The sequence below is a fragment of the Artemia sp. Qi Xiang Cuo genome, chromosome 5, assembly GCF_049724085.1.
Source record: "Artemia sp. Qi Xiang Cuo chromosome 5, ASM4972408v1, whole genome shotgun sequence".
Lineage (NCBI taxonomy): Eukaryota > Metazoa > Arthropoda > Branchiopoda > Anostraca > Artemiidae > Artemia > Artemia sp. Qi Xiang Cuo.
This window is the reverse complement of record NC_142798.1, coordinates 35,360,185-35,381,163: the sequence shown is the minus strand read 5'-3', so window position 1 is coordinate 35,381,163 and position 20,979 is coordinate 35,360,185. Positions and strand designations below refer to the sequence as shown.

Sequence of the window (20,979 nt, the reverse complement as noted above, 5' to 3'; positions counted from 1 at the left end):
TACTTTTTAAAAGCTGTATTTCTTTCACAGTTTAAGGTCTCTGAAAACGTTTATCTTTCAACAAATAGTTTAAATGTAGCAAATTTAACTTCTTATGTGATCAGCCTCGTTACGTGTGTTTAATTGATACTTAAAACGGAGCAATTTTGGACTTAATCCATTTATTTTACAAATTCCTAAAATCTTTTGTTGCGTTTTTATATTAGTATGTTTTTTTTTTTTCTACATGCAAAAATAATAACCAAGTCTTTTGCCACCCATAGGCGATATGTAGAGTATTTCTTTACGGTATTCCTTTTCATATACGGAATATAACAAATGAAAACACAGCGAAAACAGGTATAATATTTTAAAACAAAGCAATGGACAGAAAAAAAAAAAAAAAAAAAGCAAGAAGCTTTAAATAATGAAGAAATTCAAATATTTCGAATTAACGTCTGGAAGCCAATTTCAACGTAAAAAAAATGAATTAAGCTAAATTAAGCGCAACATATAAAGAAAAGAAAAACAAAAACAATAAACAAAACGCACATCTTAATAACTTCGAATATCACCATCCAAATAGCACGAATATGCATAACAGAATGATAAATTAGGTTGTCTGTGGTACAGTTGGAGTTTTAAGTATCTTAATAACTTCTAACATCGCCATACAAATAGCACAAATATACAAAACAGAATAACAAATTAAGTTGTCTTTGGCACAATTTGAGTTTCGTGATGAAATCCAGCAAAAATTAAATAGTATATTTATTTAGAAAATCACATATGCCCTAGATTCAAAAGCTATAATTAAATACAGTTGAAATAGGTTATTGACTGAAAAAATAACTCTTACTTATGACCTATGACTGAATTTAATAAGCCAGGATACAATGAACTTCAGAGGAAATTTAAGGTTGGGAATGGACACAGGTCAAGAAAACTTATGTATTATATATTAAATACATTTTTTATTTGCTAATTTAGCTGTGGTACTTTGGCTCTCTGAAGTGTTGATTTCATCCTGACTTTTGATTATAAGGTTGACTCTTGTTTGGGGACCATTGTGCAGCATGTTCATATTTAAGTTATTTGAAATTCTGACCTGTCCTCTAATTAAGTTATTGTAAATCGGATTTAGTTTAATTCTCAATTGATACCAATTGAATCATTTGAATTGAATCATCAATTGATTCAATTGAATTTAATTTATATTCCCGTTATCTCAATTGATACTAATACCTCCATAGATATTTTTTTTCATTTCTATTATTTCTCCAAAAAACTTGAACAATATAAAAATACGATAGAGGAATCAGCCGCAAGAATAGAGATAGAAACTTTATTAAATTTAGTGCAAACTGTTTGTGTAAATACACAAACTGTTTCAAGTTTTGAGATAATTTTTTTCATCAATTTAGGGGATCACCTATAGGAGGAACTTTAAGTCCTTTTTTAGCAAACGTTTGCGTAGATTATGTGACATCTTAGCAATTGAAATATGTTTTTCAAAACCTAAATTTTGCGGAAGACATATAGATGACATTATGGTTATTTGAAATTATGGAGAATCAGAAACTGGATTTTTTTTAACATTTAAATTATTCAGGAGGGGAATTTGTACTTAGAATTTAAAAAGGATCTGAGAATAAGTTACTTTTTTTGGATATATAGATCCGTAAAAATAGTAATGAATTAGTTTTTTTTTCAGTTTATCGAAAACCTACAAAAAACAACCGTTATATGTCTCTTATTTCGAATCATCCGATCCAAATAAAAAGTGCAGTAATTGTTTCTTTAGTTGACAGGATACTGAAATTAACATCACTGAAATACAAAAGTAGTTAACTCATTTTCATTAAAAGATATTCTAGTTGGAAATGCATATTCCGAAAAGATGATTTTAAAAAAATATTTAAAAAAGAAAGAAAAGGTTAATTGAGGTGAGAATAATGGAGGAAGATTAGTCAAATAAAAAAAAACAATTACATAACTTTACCGTATGTTCCAATTTCATCACAAAAAGTAAGAAAAGAATAATAAAAAATATGATATAAGAACAGCTTTTAAATCCCAACTTGCAATGGGGTGTTTACTAAATAGTGGAAAAGATACTATTCCGAAAAGTGTGCAAGGCGGAGTATACATTATATCTTGTTCTTGTGGTTCATGTGGGAAGGACAAGTAAAAATTTAGAAAATAGATTAAAACGGCATAATAATACAACACATTGTTCTTTTAAATATTATAAAAACTTTTTAAACTTTCGAATCAGCATTAGCAGAGCATTTGTTTGACCTTCCGCACCAAGCATACTTTTTGATCAAACGAAAATAATTGACACTTCTATTGGGCTTTTACAAAGTTTCCGAGAAACAATAGAAATAAAAAAAAATCATCTATGGGGATATTAGTATCAATAGAGATGAAGGAGAATATAGACTAAATCTACAATAGCTCATTTAAAAATTGTATTAATTTATTTAGGGGGCAGGTCAAAATTTCAAATAACTTAAACACTAACATCTTGCATAATGGTTCACAAGCAAATGTCAACCTTATAAGGAAAATAAAAACATCCACTCAATAAATAATACGTAAGTTTTCTTGACCTGTGTCCATTTGTAACCTTAGAAAAAGCCACTAGCCAAAAACACTCTCCACTAGCAGTAGCAGCCTGGGTTCACTTTCCAAATCGGGCAAATTCTTGCTCTGTAGCAAATATCGGTCTGGTGGCTTCACCGCTTGTGAGTGTCATATGGAAAGCAAACCTTGCTCCGCTAAAAATTTTGCAGATAAGGCTCAAATGTGCTTCTAGAAACACTAAAAAGGAATTTACTTTTTAAACTTGTTTATAGGAAAAACAAAGTTTTAAGAAAATTTATGCTCTTTTGTTATATTAATTCTCACTAAATCTCCCTCAAAGCTTAAAAATGGATTTTCAGTAAAGAGCTGTAGATATGTAGACTGTTTACTGCTGTCAAGACTTTTTTCAGTTTTTATGGGGTATTGTTTTTTTAGGATCGTTTTTGCTATTGCAGCAGCTTTAAACTAGTCTTCAGTTTTGTTAGTCAGTATCGCCATATTTGTGATTTCAAAATATTTATTTAGGCTATCGTAATAGACCCTCGATGTGCCGTAACAGCATGGAGTGACTGGTCACCCTGCAGTGTCACATGTGGCAAGGGGATGAAGGTACGGACACGACTTCCCTTGTATACTTCGCAGCTACCAAACCACTGTCAGGTTGAGATGATGGAGAAAGCTGTTTGTGACGGGGATAGGTTGGAGTGTAATTTAGATGCTGCCGATGCTAAGGCAGTTTGCATGCAAAAGAAAGATGTTGGTCCTTGTCGAGGCTATTTCCCAAGATGGTATTACGATGTCGACAAGGGGACTTGTACCCAGTTCATTTATAATGGGTGCAGAGGCAATAGAAACAATTTTGAAAGATATGAAGATTGTGTCAAGACCTGCGAAGTGCTTTTTAAAGGTAAATTATCAAGAGATGCCTGTAGATATTATTTTTTTTCTTTGGGGATGCAAGGAGGGGAGGAGAGGGGGAGAGAATCCAAACATTTTCATAGGTTGAAAAATTCTCATGAAGATAATTTTTTCTCATTTTGAGGAATTTCTTTCCCTTTTAAGTAACCATTTTAAGATTTTTATGCCCTTTGATGGGAAGGAGGGAGCGGAGTGGGTTTTGTATATCCCTGGAACCAATATATTGGAATCAATAACAATAACTAAAAGTCGTAATTGCATGCAGAAAAATAAGCAAAGTTTCATCCCACGCTGGCTAAACACTCATTCCGACTAACAAGATAAGAGACATAATGGTGACTGAAGCTACAGCAAGAGTTTGGAAGCACCTTGCCCAATTTCGGAGGAGCTATTCTTCTTTATGCCAAAAGTGTAAGATGACTGTAGAAACAAGGAGACGCCTAATAGAAAAATTTACATTTAGGAGTAGACATCGATTAGATATTTACCATGTTTCAAACGTCAAACTGGGGGACATTTCAGGGGAAGTAAGGTTTCTGACAGCTAAAATATTGTATGAAAAGGATGGGAAGGGTTGAATTTATCATTGACTCCCCCAACCAGTAATTTTATTAGGGGTAAACAATGGGGCTGTGAGGCCTGTGCAAGGACCCAAACTCTTATACGTCCAATCTACCACAAATAACAAATCAGTTTATTATATTTTCTGTCATTAAATTTTTTACCATATCCAAGACTGAATAGTCATAAATTGCACAAAATCATTTTGATTAGCCTCTGAGACATGATGGACTAGGGAGGTTTGATAATACAAAAATAAAATGAGGATATTTAAGGCCTGGTGTCAGACTAAAATATTTCAAATTAAGAATTTCTTACAAACAGTTCGAGGTAACGAACTGTAAGCAAGGAGCGATGCGGCCCACTAGTAACCGAAACCTTACGAAACAGGGTCTTGATAAAAATACATTCATCAAAAGAATCGAATTTTCATGCTTGTTCAAAATTCGCAAAACTCATCAAATTTAATCGTACCCATCAAAAGCTACGAATCGGAGAAAATCTGTCCAATTTTGGAAAAAGAGGGGAAACGCCCCCAAAACATCAAGGGATCTAAAACCATTCCATCAGATTCAGCATACCGGAGAACTTTACTGTAGAGGTTTCAAGCTCCTATGTACAAAAATGTGGAATTTTGGATTTTTTTTCCAGAAGAAAGATCACGGAGGCTTGTTTCTTTGTTTTGTTTTGTTTGTTTTTCCCCAAGGGTGATCATGTCGAACCTGTGATAGTAGAAGATCGGGAGAGGGCTCCTTTGACCGAAAAAAAGTTCTAGTGGCCTTTTTAAGTGATTAAAAATATTGGAGGGCAGCTAGCCCCCCTCCCACGCTCATTTTCCCCCAAAGTCACCCGATCAAAATTTTGAAATACCCATTTTTTAATCATAATCTATAAATCTAATAACTATGTCTTTGAGGACTACTTAACCCCTCACAGTCCCCAGGGGGAGGGCTGCAAGTTATGAACTTTGCTCATTGTTTACATATAGTATTGGTTATTGGGAAATATACAGACGTTTTAAGGGGGGGATTTTTCTGCTGAGGGAGGGGGTCGGAGGGGCCTATGTTGGAGAATATTTATATGGAGGAATTTCTCAGGGAGGAAGGGAATTTTCCATGGAGTGTGCCAGATTTCCCAGCATTATTTAAAAAATGATCAGAAAAAAAACAAAAAAACTAGCTGTTCAACTTAAAGTAAGGAGCAGCATTAAAACTTAAAACGATCAGAAATTATTGCGTATATGAAGGGGGTCACCCCTTCGTCAATGTTTCGCTCTATACGCTAAAGTTTTTATTACTTTTAAAAGAGCTATTTGTTCTAATTAAACGCCCTCTGTGATTCAGGAGTCATTCTTAAAGAATTCGGGCAAAATTCGAACTTTAGCGTAAAGAAAAGGTATTGACGAGGGGCGCTCCCCTCATATACGTAATAATTCCTGTTCATTTTAAGTTTCAATATTCCTCCTTACTTTCAACTGAAAAAACTTGTTTTTTTTTTAATTACTATAAGGCTTCGTTGATCGAAGACCTTTTTAACCTTCATTTCTTGCTTATCAGAAAGTTGAGTCAGTATGCACTAGTATTTAGCACTCAGAATGTTCGTGGAAGCTTAGGAAACAATCAATCTTCAAAGTTACTATGGCATCCTACAATAAAAGCGTATGTAAAATTTGTGTAATATTATTAGGGTTTTGCTTTTTTTTTTCTTTTTTTTTTTGTGCAAATGTTCTTTGGTCACAAATATTCAATGAATTCTAACAGGTGCGAGACAAAGTACCCTGATTTCGCCAAAAGAGCTTTAAGGAGGACCCATCATTCAAGTACAATTTTGCAAAAAAAAAAGAACCTTGTTCGAAAATGCATAGCACGATATTTAGACATTAAGTTTTACTTTCTCTTAAGTATATACTTTAAAAAAAAAATCAAAAAGGATAACAAAAAGAAATTAGAAAATCTTTGATACCTCTTAGAATTTTGATTGTGCATATCTGTTGATACACTGTGTCTTCAAAAAGTAATTGGATTCAATTTTTGTGAAAGTTAGAACATCAAAACGTGGACTTTATGAATGGTACTCATTTTGACTCACCGCCCATTACTATTAGTAACGTACCAATTTCAGCCAGTAGTCATGCAGCAGGGTCACAGCCACCGCTGGCACCAGTATTTGAGCCACAAGACCACTGCTGGCATCAAATATCTGTCCCAAGGTGTCAAACAGGTGTGTGGTTGCTATAACTAGATCGCTGGAGGAGGGCTATTGCAAAATCCCCCGTGCTATCTAGGTAAAATGATCTAGATAATTTGTGTCTTTAGCGGTTAATTATAGAGGCTGGAGGCTGGATTAGGGAAGAGGAGAATGATCCGGCTCTAAGAACCACTGCTCTTATTCCACCAAATTGACCCAGATCTTTAGGTAGAAGACGATGGATACAGTGAAGAAGCTAATGGAATAATAGCCAAGACTCAGGAACAGTTGAAAAAAGTTTGGAAGAAGAGGAAGATAAGTCTGCAAACCAAGATTAGAATATTGGAAGCTACAGTACAGTAATTACAGTGGTCAAGTATGGTTCTGACACGTGAGCGCTCTAAAAAAAGGAAGGGGAGTTGCTAGATGTTTTCCAGAGAAATTGCATACAAATTGTTTTCGGTACCCGACTGCCTGACAGTATCTCAAATAGTAAGCTGTACAAAGAATTTGTTTTAATCCCGCTTTTAAGAGAAAAGATGAGATGGCTAGGACCTGTTTTGCGGATGAAGGATGACAGATGGCCAAATATTGTCCTTATCGGCCAACCGTCTAGGGCCAAACGAAAAGCGGGTCGTCCCCAAATAAGTTAGGAGAATGTCATCAGGAAATATTTAAGGGAAATGGGAACTTCTTGGGAGTATGTAAAGAAGGGGGTTTTCAATAAATTTGGATGGAGGATGGTCTTGCGTAGCTGTGTTAGCCTCAGGTGGGTAGGTGCTGCAGTGAATTGTTAGTAGTAATAGTATCAGTAAGTGCTCCGCCATGAATTTGTGTGTAAATCAAAACGAATCGGGTGTTCTGATTTGTGTCATGTTACAAGAAACCTGCAGGAAAGATCTTTTGCCCAAGACTTAAGTTTTTAGGTGGCACAAAGCCTCCAAAGGTTGAATAGACGACTTTGGTGCCGAACAGCATACTGGTGGTAGATCGATTTGTTGAATTTAAAACAATGTACACAAAGATAAAGGTTTGAAGGGACTCCAATAACTAAATACAAATATTTATAAAGACGTTGGAACCTACAAAATCAATCCTGGATAGAATCATCACGAAAAATTTAAAACGGTGAAAATTTTCACCAAGCTGGCTCCAAAGATTTTGACCAAGTAGGTCCTTACAAGACACAAATCCTTTTTACATTCCTTCGGTTAGAATCCAGCTTAAAAAAAATCGTCGTTTTGACAATCCGGAGAATCCTTGGAAAAATATAACCTGTATTCCGAACGGCCTTCCAATGGAGTACTTCTGGACAGAGAAACATTGGCAACCAGAAGGAGGTTATCATTTGATATCACTTGATGAAGCTATTTATTTTTCTAAATAAAAATTTATGGAGTGAGTGTCATTACTCTCTGGACATGTATCCTTACCATATTTTTTCAGGAAATTTATTTTTACTAGCCATTTACACTTTGTGGAACATTAAAAATGAAATGATCTTGGTCTATTGGGAAAAACTAATGTCGCCCCATTAAGTTAACGTAGGGATAATAGCATCAAGTTTAGACTTTGGTGTAACTTCTGTGCTACATTAATCTAATAATATATTGCTGAATAGTATATCATTAATACAAACTTTTTTAAGTTAAGAATACACCAAAAATGACAAAAAGAAAACCGCAACTTCAGATCTAAAGCTGTTTCCAAATTAAAAAGTATTATGGAGCAACATTTTTGTTAATAATATTTCAATGCCCTTTCAATATTTTTCTTATCCAAATTATCTTGTAAAAACTTCTAACAGCTCACCGCTAATTTTTGCCCGTCGAAACGTCACTGCCTTTTTTTTATTGTAGATTAGGTTAGAGTGTCCTTTGTATTTATTTTTATTATAATTTTGCCTTGAAAAGCTACTATAAATGTCTCCTACTCTAAGTTCGGAAACTACAAAATTTCTTTTCTTAAATCTTTTGCTTTATTAAGATTCAAAATAAAAATTTGAACTGCATTTGCTAGGTAGATGCACAATGTCTTATTGGATGAGTTAGAATGAAATAGAGTAATAAGACTTCATTTGGGTTGAGCAATGTCCATCAGCTTTTGAAAAAAAGGGGAGGGATATAAAAGCCTAAGTTACCTTATTAATGTTTTTTACGTACAAATCTTTTTCTAGGGAATAGCAACACTGAAGAATCAGACCACAACACACAAAGAGACCAGAATGAAGACTTCCATGGAAACTACTATAGCAGGGGTTATGATTTAAAACATAGACCTTTTGATCTGCGACATGACCAAACTGAATACAAAAAAAGTAGATTTAGAAAACCTGAGCCTATTGATTGCGTCGTATCAGAGTGGTCAAATTGGGGTCATTGCAGTGCCACTTGTGGCAAAGGTTGGAACGAAAAGTTTAGGATGATAAAGGTGAGTTATTGCAAGAGAATTGATTCTTAAGTAAAGCCTTGTCAATTACGAATGTATTATTTATAACTATGAAATATTTTTAGATTTTCATTCGACATTTTGTCAACATCATATCTTTAATCGGCATGAACATCATATAGGATCAATATTGCCCTATAGGAAAGGAGGGGGTTGGATGGGTAAAGAAATATTTGTCTTTGTTTATGCTCTAAAACAAGAATTATATTTAAGACGATTAAAAGAGATTAAAAGAGGGGGGTGGGGGGTATGGAGAAGTTGTCAAGATACAGGACAAAAAAAGAAGGCGGCTGGTAAAGAGGGGAAGGTACAAACTAATCAAGTGCCAAAAACTAACTGGATTATATATAGGTACTGGTGCATTATGCGGACACCGCGAAAGAAGTCAAGTTTGGCTAATTCTAATGAAGAATAATATGTTTAAAGTCTTATATTTTGTAAACAAATTGATTGTTATATTTCCATATTAGGGGGGGGGGGTGGGGGATAAATTCATGCAAATACAGAATACGTAACAGAGTCTGACCAAAGTACTTTTCCCCCTAAACCCCCAAAAACAATAGTTTAAATATTGTAACTCATTGAGAAACAACAGCTTTGCAATCATTTATCTATAGCGGTCTCTTGCAAATAGCTAGAGACCGCTATAGATATATATATATATATATATATATATATATATATATATATTGCATTGTAGCCTAGTTTTTGGCGCTTGGTTAGCTTGCATCTCCCAACTGTTTCCTACATAATTATTTCAACAGCTCGTATAGAAAGCCACAAAAGCATTCTTAAACAAAAATCAAAAGAACAATGTAGATTAACACCGACTGAAACGGAATTTCCAACTAAGATAGAACACACTGTGGCTGAATTTAACGCTACTGAGCTAACCTCTGACAAATCTGAAAGCACCATGAGACGCATCAGTTTTTGGTTAATATTATAAGATGAAGCAATGAAATAAGACTTAATTTCTAGGTGTAGAGTATCCCTGAAACTCGGGTATAAACTTTATTGTTTTAATTAATTAATTCAATTGTACAATTACTGTACCATTCCAGATTTCTACTTACGTGTTTTAGACACAAAATTGTACTATTTTAACCATCAATTTATCATTTACGACGAAGTAAAAACTTTTCTAGGTTAAGGTAAATCACACTTCCTTTTGAGAGAAAAATAAATGATTCATTGCTATTACCCCAAACATAACAACATTATGTACTCAAGGGAACACAAGTTCTCATTAAAGTTTATGTATTATATCAGTCTGACAACAGGTATTAATTGAAAAGTAGAATCCTTTTTTTTGTTTTTTTTTCCAACTCTCTATTTTTTAGTTTTTCTATTTTTGAGTGAGACGCAGGTATTCTTTGCCAGGTTTAAAATAGCCTACAGATGCTCATTCAGAAAATTGTACGTCAAAGAGTGTTATGGTTTATGGTATGCCACCTTCTTTAATGAACCAACACAAATATAATAATGTTAAAAAAATTCCTAGGAAACTTTACGATTGTCTCATTATATTTATGTTTTATCGCTCAGTAATTTATGTTTTTTTATCCAGTATTTTATTTATTTTGAAAGTTTGTATCAATTTCTAATTTTTTTCTTTTCGTCTCTTCTTAATAATAACCTAAGCAAACCAAGCAAATATTACTCTACGCAAACCCTGGATCAAACTAACGCCAAATGGAACATGTATTGCCCTACTGTCAACATTTAGTGACCTTAACTTTAATCATGCAACGATAAAATTCATAAATAGCAAATTTTCGCACATTTTTGCTAAAGATTTGATTACGCAAGCAATAACTATGAATTGGATGCTTAGACTTAGAGCCCAATGCATCCAATTTTTGCCAAATTCCTTAAATCTCACTAAAAATGGATTCAGTTCAGAAAACAGGGAATCACGACATACCTCTTTATGACTTCTCGAACTATACCATTTCAAGTAAAAACAACAAAAATAAATTCAGAAGCAATTGTTGTAACTTAAACTACCACTTCTATTGATTACTGACGCTTCTCTTCTTGACTACAGATGTCCTTGCATCGGCCGCCGGCAGCTTGGATGAAACCCTGAGCCAGGTATCTCCAGGCAAAGATCAGTCTACTGTACTACTACAAGACTTCAGTTACATCTCAGGGTTGAATTAATATTGATTTTTTTTTCTGGGTAGCTAATCTAAGCTGATCTTGCCTGGGTCCCCACTTAAGAAGCTTAAAATTGATCTCCTTAAACCCATTAAATTGTACGTATTTCTAATACTTTTGAAACTTGCTATACTCACAACAACGAAGTTAAGACCTCAATGAAAAAGAAAAATTGGCAGTCATGGCTTCACTGTGTTTTCAAAAATGATAACACATGGATCTTTGGGAAAAAAATCTGGGCACACGTTCATGCCCTCGTCATAATTAATAACTTATGAGTAATAAAACTTGTAGTATATTATACCAATAAAGAGTAAAAATTAAAAAGAACATCACTTTCTCACGAGGTTTATATATAATTTACCATTTGTGGTTTAAAACAGCTATCGAATGGTATTACTTAAAAAAATACATAAATAGATATTCTATGGATCTACTTTTATTAAATAGATTTGTTAAACAAATTACATAAATAGATTTTCATTAAAATAATACTTATGAATTTTAGGTCCCTTCTCAGAATGGGGGTAAGCCATGCCCTAGGAAGCTGGTGAAGAAACGCCGGTGTATTCTCAGAGAATGTCCTGCACTCTCCCGTCATGACGATGAATAACCAATTGTGAGGCATGTTAATTTAGCACAAACATTATTTTAAGAAGTTTTATTTATTGGAATCTAGAATCTGACCATATAGAACCGGTGTGGATGAAATTTGTGAACTAGTGATACCGGTTTGTATAATAAATGAAGTGAATATTGAAAACGTATTTCAGCTGCCATTTGATTTATAATTTGTCTAATTTAGTTAGAATATTGATAATCGAAGATCAAGATTATTCATTATACCATTGTAAAATATCACGTATATCAAAACTAATAAAAAAAAATATTTACTCAGCTTTATTTTTGAAAACATATACTGTGTATTTTATGACAGACACCACAACAAGACAGGCTTGTTAAAAAAAAAAAAAAAAAAAAAAAAAAAAAAAATGAATTCATGAATGTATTTGAATGCGAGCAGTGAAACTGATGAAAATCCATTTTCGCCTGTGAATGCAAGCACAATCAGTAAAGACATCCCAGTAGATGGATAGCTAAACAAGAAGGTAACACAACTAGTCCATATGCGGTTGCTTAGAGTTTGGAAGCAGCCTCCAAAGCTTTAATACTGTAGTCCACCATGAAACAGCTGTTCATCTGTTTAGCTCAACAATTGTAAGACACACTGAAAAGACAATACACTCTGATTTTATCTGAATATCTTGCAACTTAATCTCTGGAAGAATCTTCGCCTCTCCTTCTTTTTACCCAAAGGTTTAATTTTTATTTACAATTTGAATCAAAAACTCCTTCAAATGAGAGAGAAATTAATACTCGGTATTAGGTCAACAAAAGTTTATCATAAATAATAATGATAAAGTTTAGTCACTGAGTTATATACTCACTTAAGTAAATATCCTGTTCTTATCCATTCTGTAAATATCACTTTTCGGTGGAATGTATCATATCAAATTTACCATGAGGTTGATTAAAATGACCATAGAATGTTTTGCATGTCTATATTAATCATCCTTGAAGTAAATATCGGAAACCCTTTTTACAACCCCTAAATTTTATTGGTTTAGCAAGAAATAAGGCTCAGTCCCAGGTGGCAGTGCACAACATCTAAAAGACATACTCATGGGCGTAGACAGCATTAGGCAGCATATTGTCTAGGAGGGGGGGCAGTCGATAGTGTGATGGAGTTTTATCAGCTGCCTTTTCCAAACCATCTGCTTTCTCAGCCATATCTAATGTAAATTTGAAGGTCTAGGGGGGGGGGCGGGGGCAGCTGCCCCCCCTACCCCCCCCTCCCTACACCCATGGACATGCTAAGTTTACATTCATATTTAAAACTCGCATTGTAAAGCGTGTTTAAAGAAGTTCTAATGACCCTGGAAACGGCAAAAAATTCCCATATTTCTTGCCATGTAGCAGGGTATTTTGCAGAATACGCTGCCAAGGATTGATACATTAACGCCAGTAATAGCTGTCAAGTTTGATCACCTTGATTCTTAGAAAAGGCACTAGAACTTATGATTACCAATCCCATGAGTCCCCCCTGAAGTATATTCGACCACCCTTTGGATAAAAACCTAATAAGCCCCAAGGGTATAACTTACAACCCTTGCCCTGAGGGCTGTAGGAGGTTATCATCCTGAAAGGCACAATTTTCGAACCCTTCAACAAAGCTGAACAAAATTACTCTCTCAAAGTGTTAATTGGATGTGTTTAATGAAATGATGGACGTGAAGGTGATGGTTGCTCTCAATTCACTTTTGACTCTTAAAAAGGGCAGTATAACTTCTGATTTCAAACCAAATGAGCCCCATCTGAAGTTTGTACGACCACCAATTCCATAAAAAACTTTACATGCTCCGTGCGCATTACTTACAACTCTTGCCCCAGGACTCTGGAGGGTTGTGTCAACCCTGGAGGCATTGTTTAGGTTCTTTTGACCATTTTGAACAAAATGCCTATCTCACAATTTCAATTAGGCATGTTTGGTGAAAATAGGGGTAGTCGGGGGGTGGGGGGAATAGCCCTCCATCACTTTGACTCTTGAAAGGGAACTAGAACTCACAATTTTCAATCAAATGAGCTTCCTCTAAAGTTTATACAACCATTTTTCCATATAAACCTTAAATACCCCCAGGTAATATCTTAGAACACTTTTCCCCATGCTCTGGATAGTTTGTTTCAATCCCAAAGCCTTGTTATATGATTTTTTGACTATTTGGATAAAATGGCTATCTCAAAATTTCTATTAGATTAATTTCGGGAAAATTTTGTGCGTGTAGGGGGAGGGGGGCGGGTAGCTCCCTCAGATCACACCTACTCTTAAAAAGGGCAAACAACTTCTGATTTCCAATCCAATGAGCCCCCTTCGAAGTTTATACTACCATACTTTCTATAAAAACTTATATGCCTCCAGGGCATAACTTACAACTCTTGTCCTGAGGGTTATTGGGAGGTTGTCATCCTCAAAAATATAATTTTCGGATCTTTCAACTACGCTGAACAAAAATGCTATCTCTAAATTTTAATTGGATGTGTTTGGGGAAATTATGGGTGTGGGCGGGGGGGGGGCTATTCCAATCAATTTCGACTATTAAAAAGGGCATTAGCCCTCTCAATTTTCAATCGAATAAGCCCCTTTCGAAAATTCTACGACAACTTCTTCTATCGAAGTGCCCTGGTCTAAAAACAAACTAAAAAAAAAAAAAATAATACATTCAGCCAACATCGTTCTTTACTTAGGCAGCGCTATTTCGCTGCCTAAGATACCAGACAAACACACTAAAGTGATTAGCGCCATGTACGAGAATAAAACTGCTGCGATTAAGGTAGGAAATGAGATTAGCAGCTGGTTTCGTATTAAAAAACGAGTTAAGCAGGATTTTGTTCTATCTCCCTTTATATGGATCATTTTGATGAGCTTTGTCTCAAAGAGCACAGGAAAGACAATGGGAGAACACGGAATCAAAAGGGGAGGAAAAGCTTTCCTGAACGTAGATTATGCTGATGATTTAAGCATCCTAGATGAAAATGTGAGCAAAATCAATGAGCTTTTAGAGGTTTTACGAATTCAGGGTGCTAGAATAGGTTTAAAAATTATTGTTAAGAACACTAGGTCGCTAAGGCTAGACATAAGTGAATATGAAAAGATGATGTTAGATAACGAAAATATTCATCAAGTGGACAGCTTCACTTACCTTGGTAGTGTTATACTACCATAATATAACATAAAATTAATACATAAAATAATAAAATAAACATACATAAATATGTATATATATATATATATATATATATATATATATAAACGGAAATCCTTATGTAAACGGAAATTCTTAACATCAAATTCAGTGTATGAGAGAAGCTTAGTGTAGAGGTTTCAAGCTTCCTTCTGCAAAAACGTGGATTGTATTTCATACCATAAGAAATACCAGGGGTGCCTGTTTTTTTCTTTTTTTTCCCCAAGCAATGGTCTTAGAAAAAAGGGGGAGGTTTCATTCGAATGGGAAATGAAAGTTCTAGAATTCTTTTCAAGTGACCAAAAATAACGGAGGGCAACCACCCCTTTTTTCCCAAAATTGTCCAATCAAAATTTTGAAATAACCATTTGTTTAGCATAGTCGAATTGTCCAGTAGCTATGCCTTTGGGGATGACACAACCCCCCCCCCCCTTAGGAAAAAGACTGTAAGCTATGAAATTTGCCTATTGCTTAAATTTAGTATTTGTTATTGGGAAGTGTAGATATATTTTTCAGGTCGAATTTTTTGCGAGGAGAATTTCCCGTGGGGAAGGAAATTTCCGGGGGGTTAACTTTCCAGGGTAATCCAAAATTTTCATTTTTCCCATATCTTCATCACCATATCTTGAAAATAAAAATAAGTATACTGAATTTAAAAGATTTTAATTCTTTTTTGTCATACTGCATGAAAATTAAGTAGATAGGGTTCATGGATTAAATACGCTGATAGAGGGAAGTTGAAACTTAAAACAAACAAAATTATAACCTCTCACTTTGTGCCGTCATAAAATTGACTAGCAATTTATTTAAAGTCAAAAGAAAATAACGGCTAACCTCTCACTGCTAGAAAAAAAACAGCCCCTTAGTGGGCAGTCACTGTTATCAATTAATTGCCCCTGAGTCTATGGAGCATATACATCTGGTAAATTTACCAATGGTATGCTAAAAGCTTGGAACGAAACAGTGCTGAGGTGAATTTTCCGTTTGGTACTATATATTTCTCTAAGTTTATATAACACTGTTTATCAGTAAAATCATGGTATACATGCAATAAAACGAGTTTATAAAGGATAATCCGCCTTTTTGCTTTTATATATTTTTTTCTTCAGTAAAGCACTAAACAATTTTTACGATGGCATATGTGTAGGGGTGGTAAATTTTGTTTGTTCACTAGACTCTTATTTTGATTTTTACCTACACTTATGTGTAGGTTATCTGATATGCCGATTATATTTTTTACTCGTTTTATTCATAATAGCAATATAATAGGGCTATAATAGTGTTCGCTATTTTTGGGCTAGTGATTGCACCAGTTTGGACTGTGCGTTATGCCGAAAACCAGGCAACTGGGTGAATTGCTGAAGCCAGCGCAATAAGTTTAAATTAATAACAACATGGCAGGCAATTATTGGCAAAGTTCACACTAGTAAGTATACTGAGTGATAGCCTATGCCATAGCTAAAATATTTGTGAAAGATTTTCAAGTAGAACAATATTGTAGTTTAATGGCTTTTTAACTGCTTAAATACTTCTGAGATGGTTGAATAGCAAATTAAACTCTGAAACTACAGCTGTCTATGTGTGCATAGTGAATTTTAAGGTAAAATTCTACTTTAGCTACTTTTTAATATCTTGGAAAGGGGTTTAGTTAGAAGAATCAAACTTTCAGGGATGGGTCTACAGGCTAAAACATGCCCCAGGAAGGTATTTTGAAGTACCTACCTCCACTTCTTCTCCCTCTAGAGGGTCCTGAAATTTGCCTACATGATAGGTCTATACCTATTGAAATTTTGAAAAAACAACATTTTACCTTAATTTTCAGTTATCAGTTTCTTTTTCTCTGGATGCAATTCCTGTTATTTGAGTAGAATTTTAATCCATGTCAAGGCTTTTTTTTTTTTAATTTTGGAAATTTATTTGCATATCTTTAAAACCATATAAATTGGTATTGAGTAAAGTTACAAAGCTGAAAACAATTTTGTTGTACTTTGTTTAAGCAGAAGATCTATCTTGCAAGGTTTCAATTTTGTAACACACATATTTTTAAAGGTCAGGACTCTCTAGAGGGAGAAGGAATGGAGGTAGGTAGTTCAAAATACCTTCCCAGGATATACTTTGGCCTATGGACCCATCTTTGAAAGTATAATTTTCCTAACCTAGCCCCTTTCCAAAATAGCTAAAATAGAATTTTACCAATTTTAATTCTTTATCAACTATGACCCCCAAGTCTCTCTCTGCTTCAGACAAGATGATAGTCTGTCTTGATCTGTCCATCCCTAACATATGATAAGGGTATTCATCATTTTACTTTCCAAAGTGGAATGTTCAACATTTATTTAAGTTGAATTCCAGCCTCCAAAAAGTTGCCTGCTGGGAAAGTACCCATAGGTCATTCTGCATAGAGGCTCTCTTATTGGGTATAGATCAACAAGTCCAATGAGTTTGGAGTCATCAGCATAAAGACTTACTTTATTTTTGACTATAATTGGTGCATCATTAATATAAATATTGAATAGTGTTGGTTCCAAGATTGAATAGTGTCTGTCCCTGGGGCACTTAACTTAATACTTCCACTTTTTCTGAAAAGAATATCTGTTCATTTTTTCCAAATATTTTCACTCTTTGCTTTCTCCTGGAAAGAAACTGAAGCACCCACTCTACAATTTCATTATGCATTCCAATTGCAAATAACTTGGTCCTTAGTAGATGGTGACATACTTTATTGAAGGCTTTTGCAAAATCCAATACAAGTTGACAGGGACTGCTTGATCCAGATGCTCAGTAATATGATCATATGCATCAGTCAAATTAGTCTCAGCTGAGCATCCATGTCTGAAGCCATGCTAACTATCACTGAGTAGTTAGGCTATAGGCTATACAGTAAGCCTAGGCTATACATAAGTAAAATTTTTAGATAACCTGATTGTTGACAGTGGAGCCTAATCACATGCATAAGCTTTAAGCTTGAGCCTAAACTAAGGAATACTTCCCAGTCTAGGACATGGGATCTGAAAGTTACAGTCTGTTTGTGATATGGCTTAGCTTTTCTGTGTTTATTTCCATCAAATGCAACTAGCAGAAAGCTGTCATACTATTGTTCAAAGCAGACAAGAAGTGGCTAGACTTGGAACCCAAATCTACAGATGCTAGCAGCAGAGACACTGTACCAACAACTAGAAACCATATAGGCTCTGGCAGGGTAAAAACAGCAACCAATCAAAAAATGAACAATCCCTGACAGCAAGCCCAAGCAGGAGCTAACAAGAAATTTGAATAAACCCTTCCCTAGAGGTATTGATGAGGGGCAGAAAAATTCTGCTTCAAAACATTTAACAGACAAAGCCTCAAGGCTGCATGTAAGTAGTAGTAACCTCAAACTGTATTATTGTTAAACTGACCAGTTGCTTCCTAAAATGATGGAGCTTAAGCTAACTGTAGCAAGTTTGTGTCTGGATGTAATTTGTATTACTGAAGCAAACCCCAAAAATGGCAAACCAATTGAGCAATGTGAGATCCAGATAGACAGCTACAACCTGATAAGTAATCCCAAAACAACTGGCAGGGGTGTTGCCATATTCACAGCCAAATATCTCTTAGTGGAATCAAGCTCAGTACACCATCAAACCATATCCAGTGCTGAATTTGTTACTGTCAATATAGCAACAGGAAGTGACAGTTTCACAGTGTGTTGTGTCTACTGGTCACCATCTGGAGGACCTGACAGAAAGAAACTTGCCATTGAGGAAATAAGAGCAGGATTGACCAGGCAAGCGGAAATCCCAGAAAAAGTAGTGTACATTGTGGGTGATTTTAATCTGCCAGAATTAACATGGACTGCTGCAGATGTGGACACCCATCTCTTTAAAGATATGCTAAATGAGTGCCATCTGTCCCAATTAATCCAAGAGCCAACACTTTCCAGAGATGGCCAAAAAGAAAATATTCTTGATTTGTTCCTAACCAACCAGCCTGAGACTTTTGTTGTAATTGTTGAAATAGTAGTCACAGCAACCCTGGGGAGAAGTGACCACTGCAGCATATATGCAGAGATTAGACTAAACCCAGCAAAGCCAAATAAATATACAAAGAAGACCATAACCAGGTTAGATAAAGCTAAGTACAAGAGCATGATGCAAAGTGTAGACTGGGAATGCATGAGGCTTGAAGATGATGTAAACAATCAGCTACAACTGGTCACTGACATCATCAAAACAGCAGCTGCTTGCTGCTCAGTCACTAGCAAGAAAACAGTCCCCTACACTCTACCAAAATTGTCCCCAATATGAAGTGACTGATTAACATTAAACAAAGGAAGTTTAAGAAATTAAGAAAATTCAGGAGCAAGGAGAACAAAAAAGCATACCGGCAAGCTAGCAATAAAGTCCATAGTGAATCCAGAAAAGTTAAAAAGGAGCAGGAACAGTATGTTGCCGGCAAGGCCAAAACCAACCAAAAAATTTTTTGGGAACATGTCAACAAAAAGCTAGCAAGTAGAACTGGAATCCCTGACCTGAAGCAAGAAAATGGCAATAAAGCCAGCACCCCGGCTGAAAAATCAGAATCATTGAGCCAGATCTTCAGCTCAGAATACATTACCAAATCCCCAGAAGCCAGCACTACTACTGATAGCCATGTAAGTCCAACAAATCGTCCCCAGAGAAAGGAAACCAAGGTTGGGCAAGGTGATCTGCTCAAACTGCTCAGGGAAAAAAATCCAAGCAAATCACCTGGACCCAATACTATATCAGCCAGATGGCTGAAGATTGATACTGAGGAGCATATAGAACAACTTACTCAACTGTTTGATACATCCCTACAGCGTGGTATAGTCCCAGCTAAATGGAAACAAGCTAATGTTGTGCCCATACATAAGAAGGGGGACAAATGCAGTGCCTCCAACTACAGGCCAATAAGCCTAACTTCTCAGCTCTCCAAGATTATGGAAAAATTAGTCTGTGACAAGATTATGATTTTTGTATCTGAAAATTAACTGATTAGTGCAGAACAGTTTGGCTTCATGCCAAGAAGCAACTGCACAAATCAGCTCCTGGAAGTTTTGGACAAGTGGACAACAGCCCTAGAAAGTGGCCTGAGTGTTCTGGTGGTTCTGTTTGACGTAGAAAAGGCTTTTGACAAAGTCCCCCATAGCACCCTGCTCTCACAACTTTGTACCTTTGGTATAAGTGAGCAGATGATTTTGTGGATATCTTCCTTTCTACTTGACCATAGCCAGATTGTTAAAGTGGAAGACACATTGTCACCAAAAGCTAGTGTACCAAGTGGCATTGTCCAGGGGAGTGTAATAGGGCCACTACTCTTCATCCTCCACATAAATAGCATAACTGAGGGTATCATCAGCCGCATCAAGCTCTTTGCAGACAACACAAAGCTTTTCAGGCCAGTGGCAAAACCAGAAGATGTAACCATCCTGCAGAGCTACATTAACATATTGAATAGGAATCTTGAGAGCCTAGGATTAAGCTTGAATGCTAAAAAGTGCAAGACATGATGGATTGGACCCAAGCCAAAGAACATCAATGACACCCTTACATTAGCAAAACCAAACACTGTTTCAGTCATATCACACACTGATTGTGAAAGAGACTTAGGGATCTTTATAGAGTCAGAGCTGAAATTCCACCAACACACAGATCTCATTGCAAATAAGGCAAACAGGTTGGTTGGTCTAATCAGGCAGTCTTTCAGGCATTTAGACACTAAAACCTTCTCCAGACTCTACAAAGCCCTTGTGTTCAATCAACCATTGAGTATGGAAAATAGTCTGGGGTCCCTCATACATTGGCAATGCTATCAAAATCAAGAAGGTTCAGAGACATGCCACCAAACAACTCCCTGGACTAAAAGAAATGTCATATGAAGAGCACCTGAAACAAATGAAGCTGCCAAGCCTAAACTATAGAAGAAAAAGAGGGTACCTGATCTAGATTTTCAAATTGAGAAAGGATCTAGACAGAACCAAGCTTGACAAATTCTTCTGTAGTCAGACTAATGTCTATACTAGGGGTAATTCTGCAAAAATCCAGAAAAAAACAGCATCAACTAGACAGAGATCTTCTTTCTTTTCAGTTAGAGCAGTTAAAAACTGGAACTCGTTACCCGAAGAAGTAGTGTCAGAACCAACTCTAAACAGCTTCAAAAACCATCTTGACAAACACCAAGAGAAAGAAGTGTTTATTCATAATACATAACATACAAAAGAGATATGACTTTGTGCACTAGGCACACTATTTTGAGCCAAAATTAGAGAGTGCCACAACAGGATATGATATCCTAGTAAGAGGCACTGTTCCTATAGGTTCCTAGAAGAAAGTGT

At 35.5% G+C, this 20,979-nt stretch overlaps 2 protein-coding genes across 5 annotated transcripts in view; both read left to right on the top strand.

Moving 5' to 3' along the window:
• The window catches only part of LOC148952085 (spondin-1-like), a 185,168-nt gene extending 173,425 nt beyond the window's left edge, over positions 1-11,743 (top strand). For both annotated transcript variants that reach the window (XM_089089526.1, XM_089089525.1), the window contains exons 11-13: positions 3,094-3,475; positions 8,411-8,664; positions 11,354-11,743. In XM_089089526.1, coding sequence (XP_088945652.1) covers positions 3,094-3,475; positions 8,411-8,664; positions 11,354-11,458 — 741 coding nt within the window. In that variant the 3' untranslated portion in view covers positions 11,459-11,743. The remainder of the gene's footprint in view (positions 1-3,093; positions 3,476-8,410; positions 8,665-11,353) is intronic.
• Positions 11,744-15,995: 4,252 nt separating this feature from the next.
• CycC (cyclin C) overlaps positions 15,996-20,979 on the top strand; it is an 84,859-nt gene continuing 79,875 nt past the window's right edge. For all 3 annotated transcript variants that reach the window (XM_089088838.1, XM_089088839.1, XM_089088840.1), the window contains exon 1: positions 15,996-16,071. In XM_089088838.1, the coding sequence (XP_088944964.1) occupies positions 16,040-16,071 (32 nt within the window). In that variant the 5' untranslated portion in view covers positions 15,996-16,039. The remainder of the gene's footprint in view (positions 16,072-20,979) is intronic.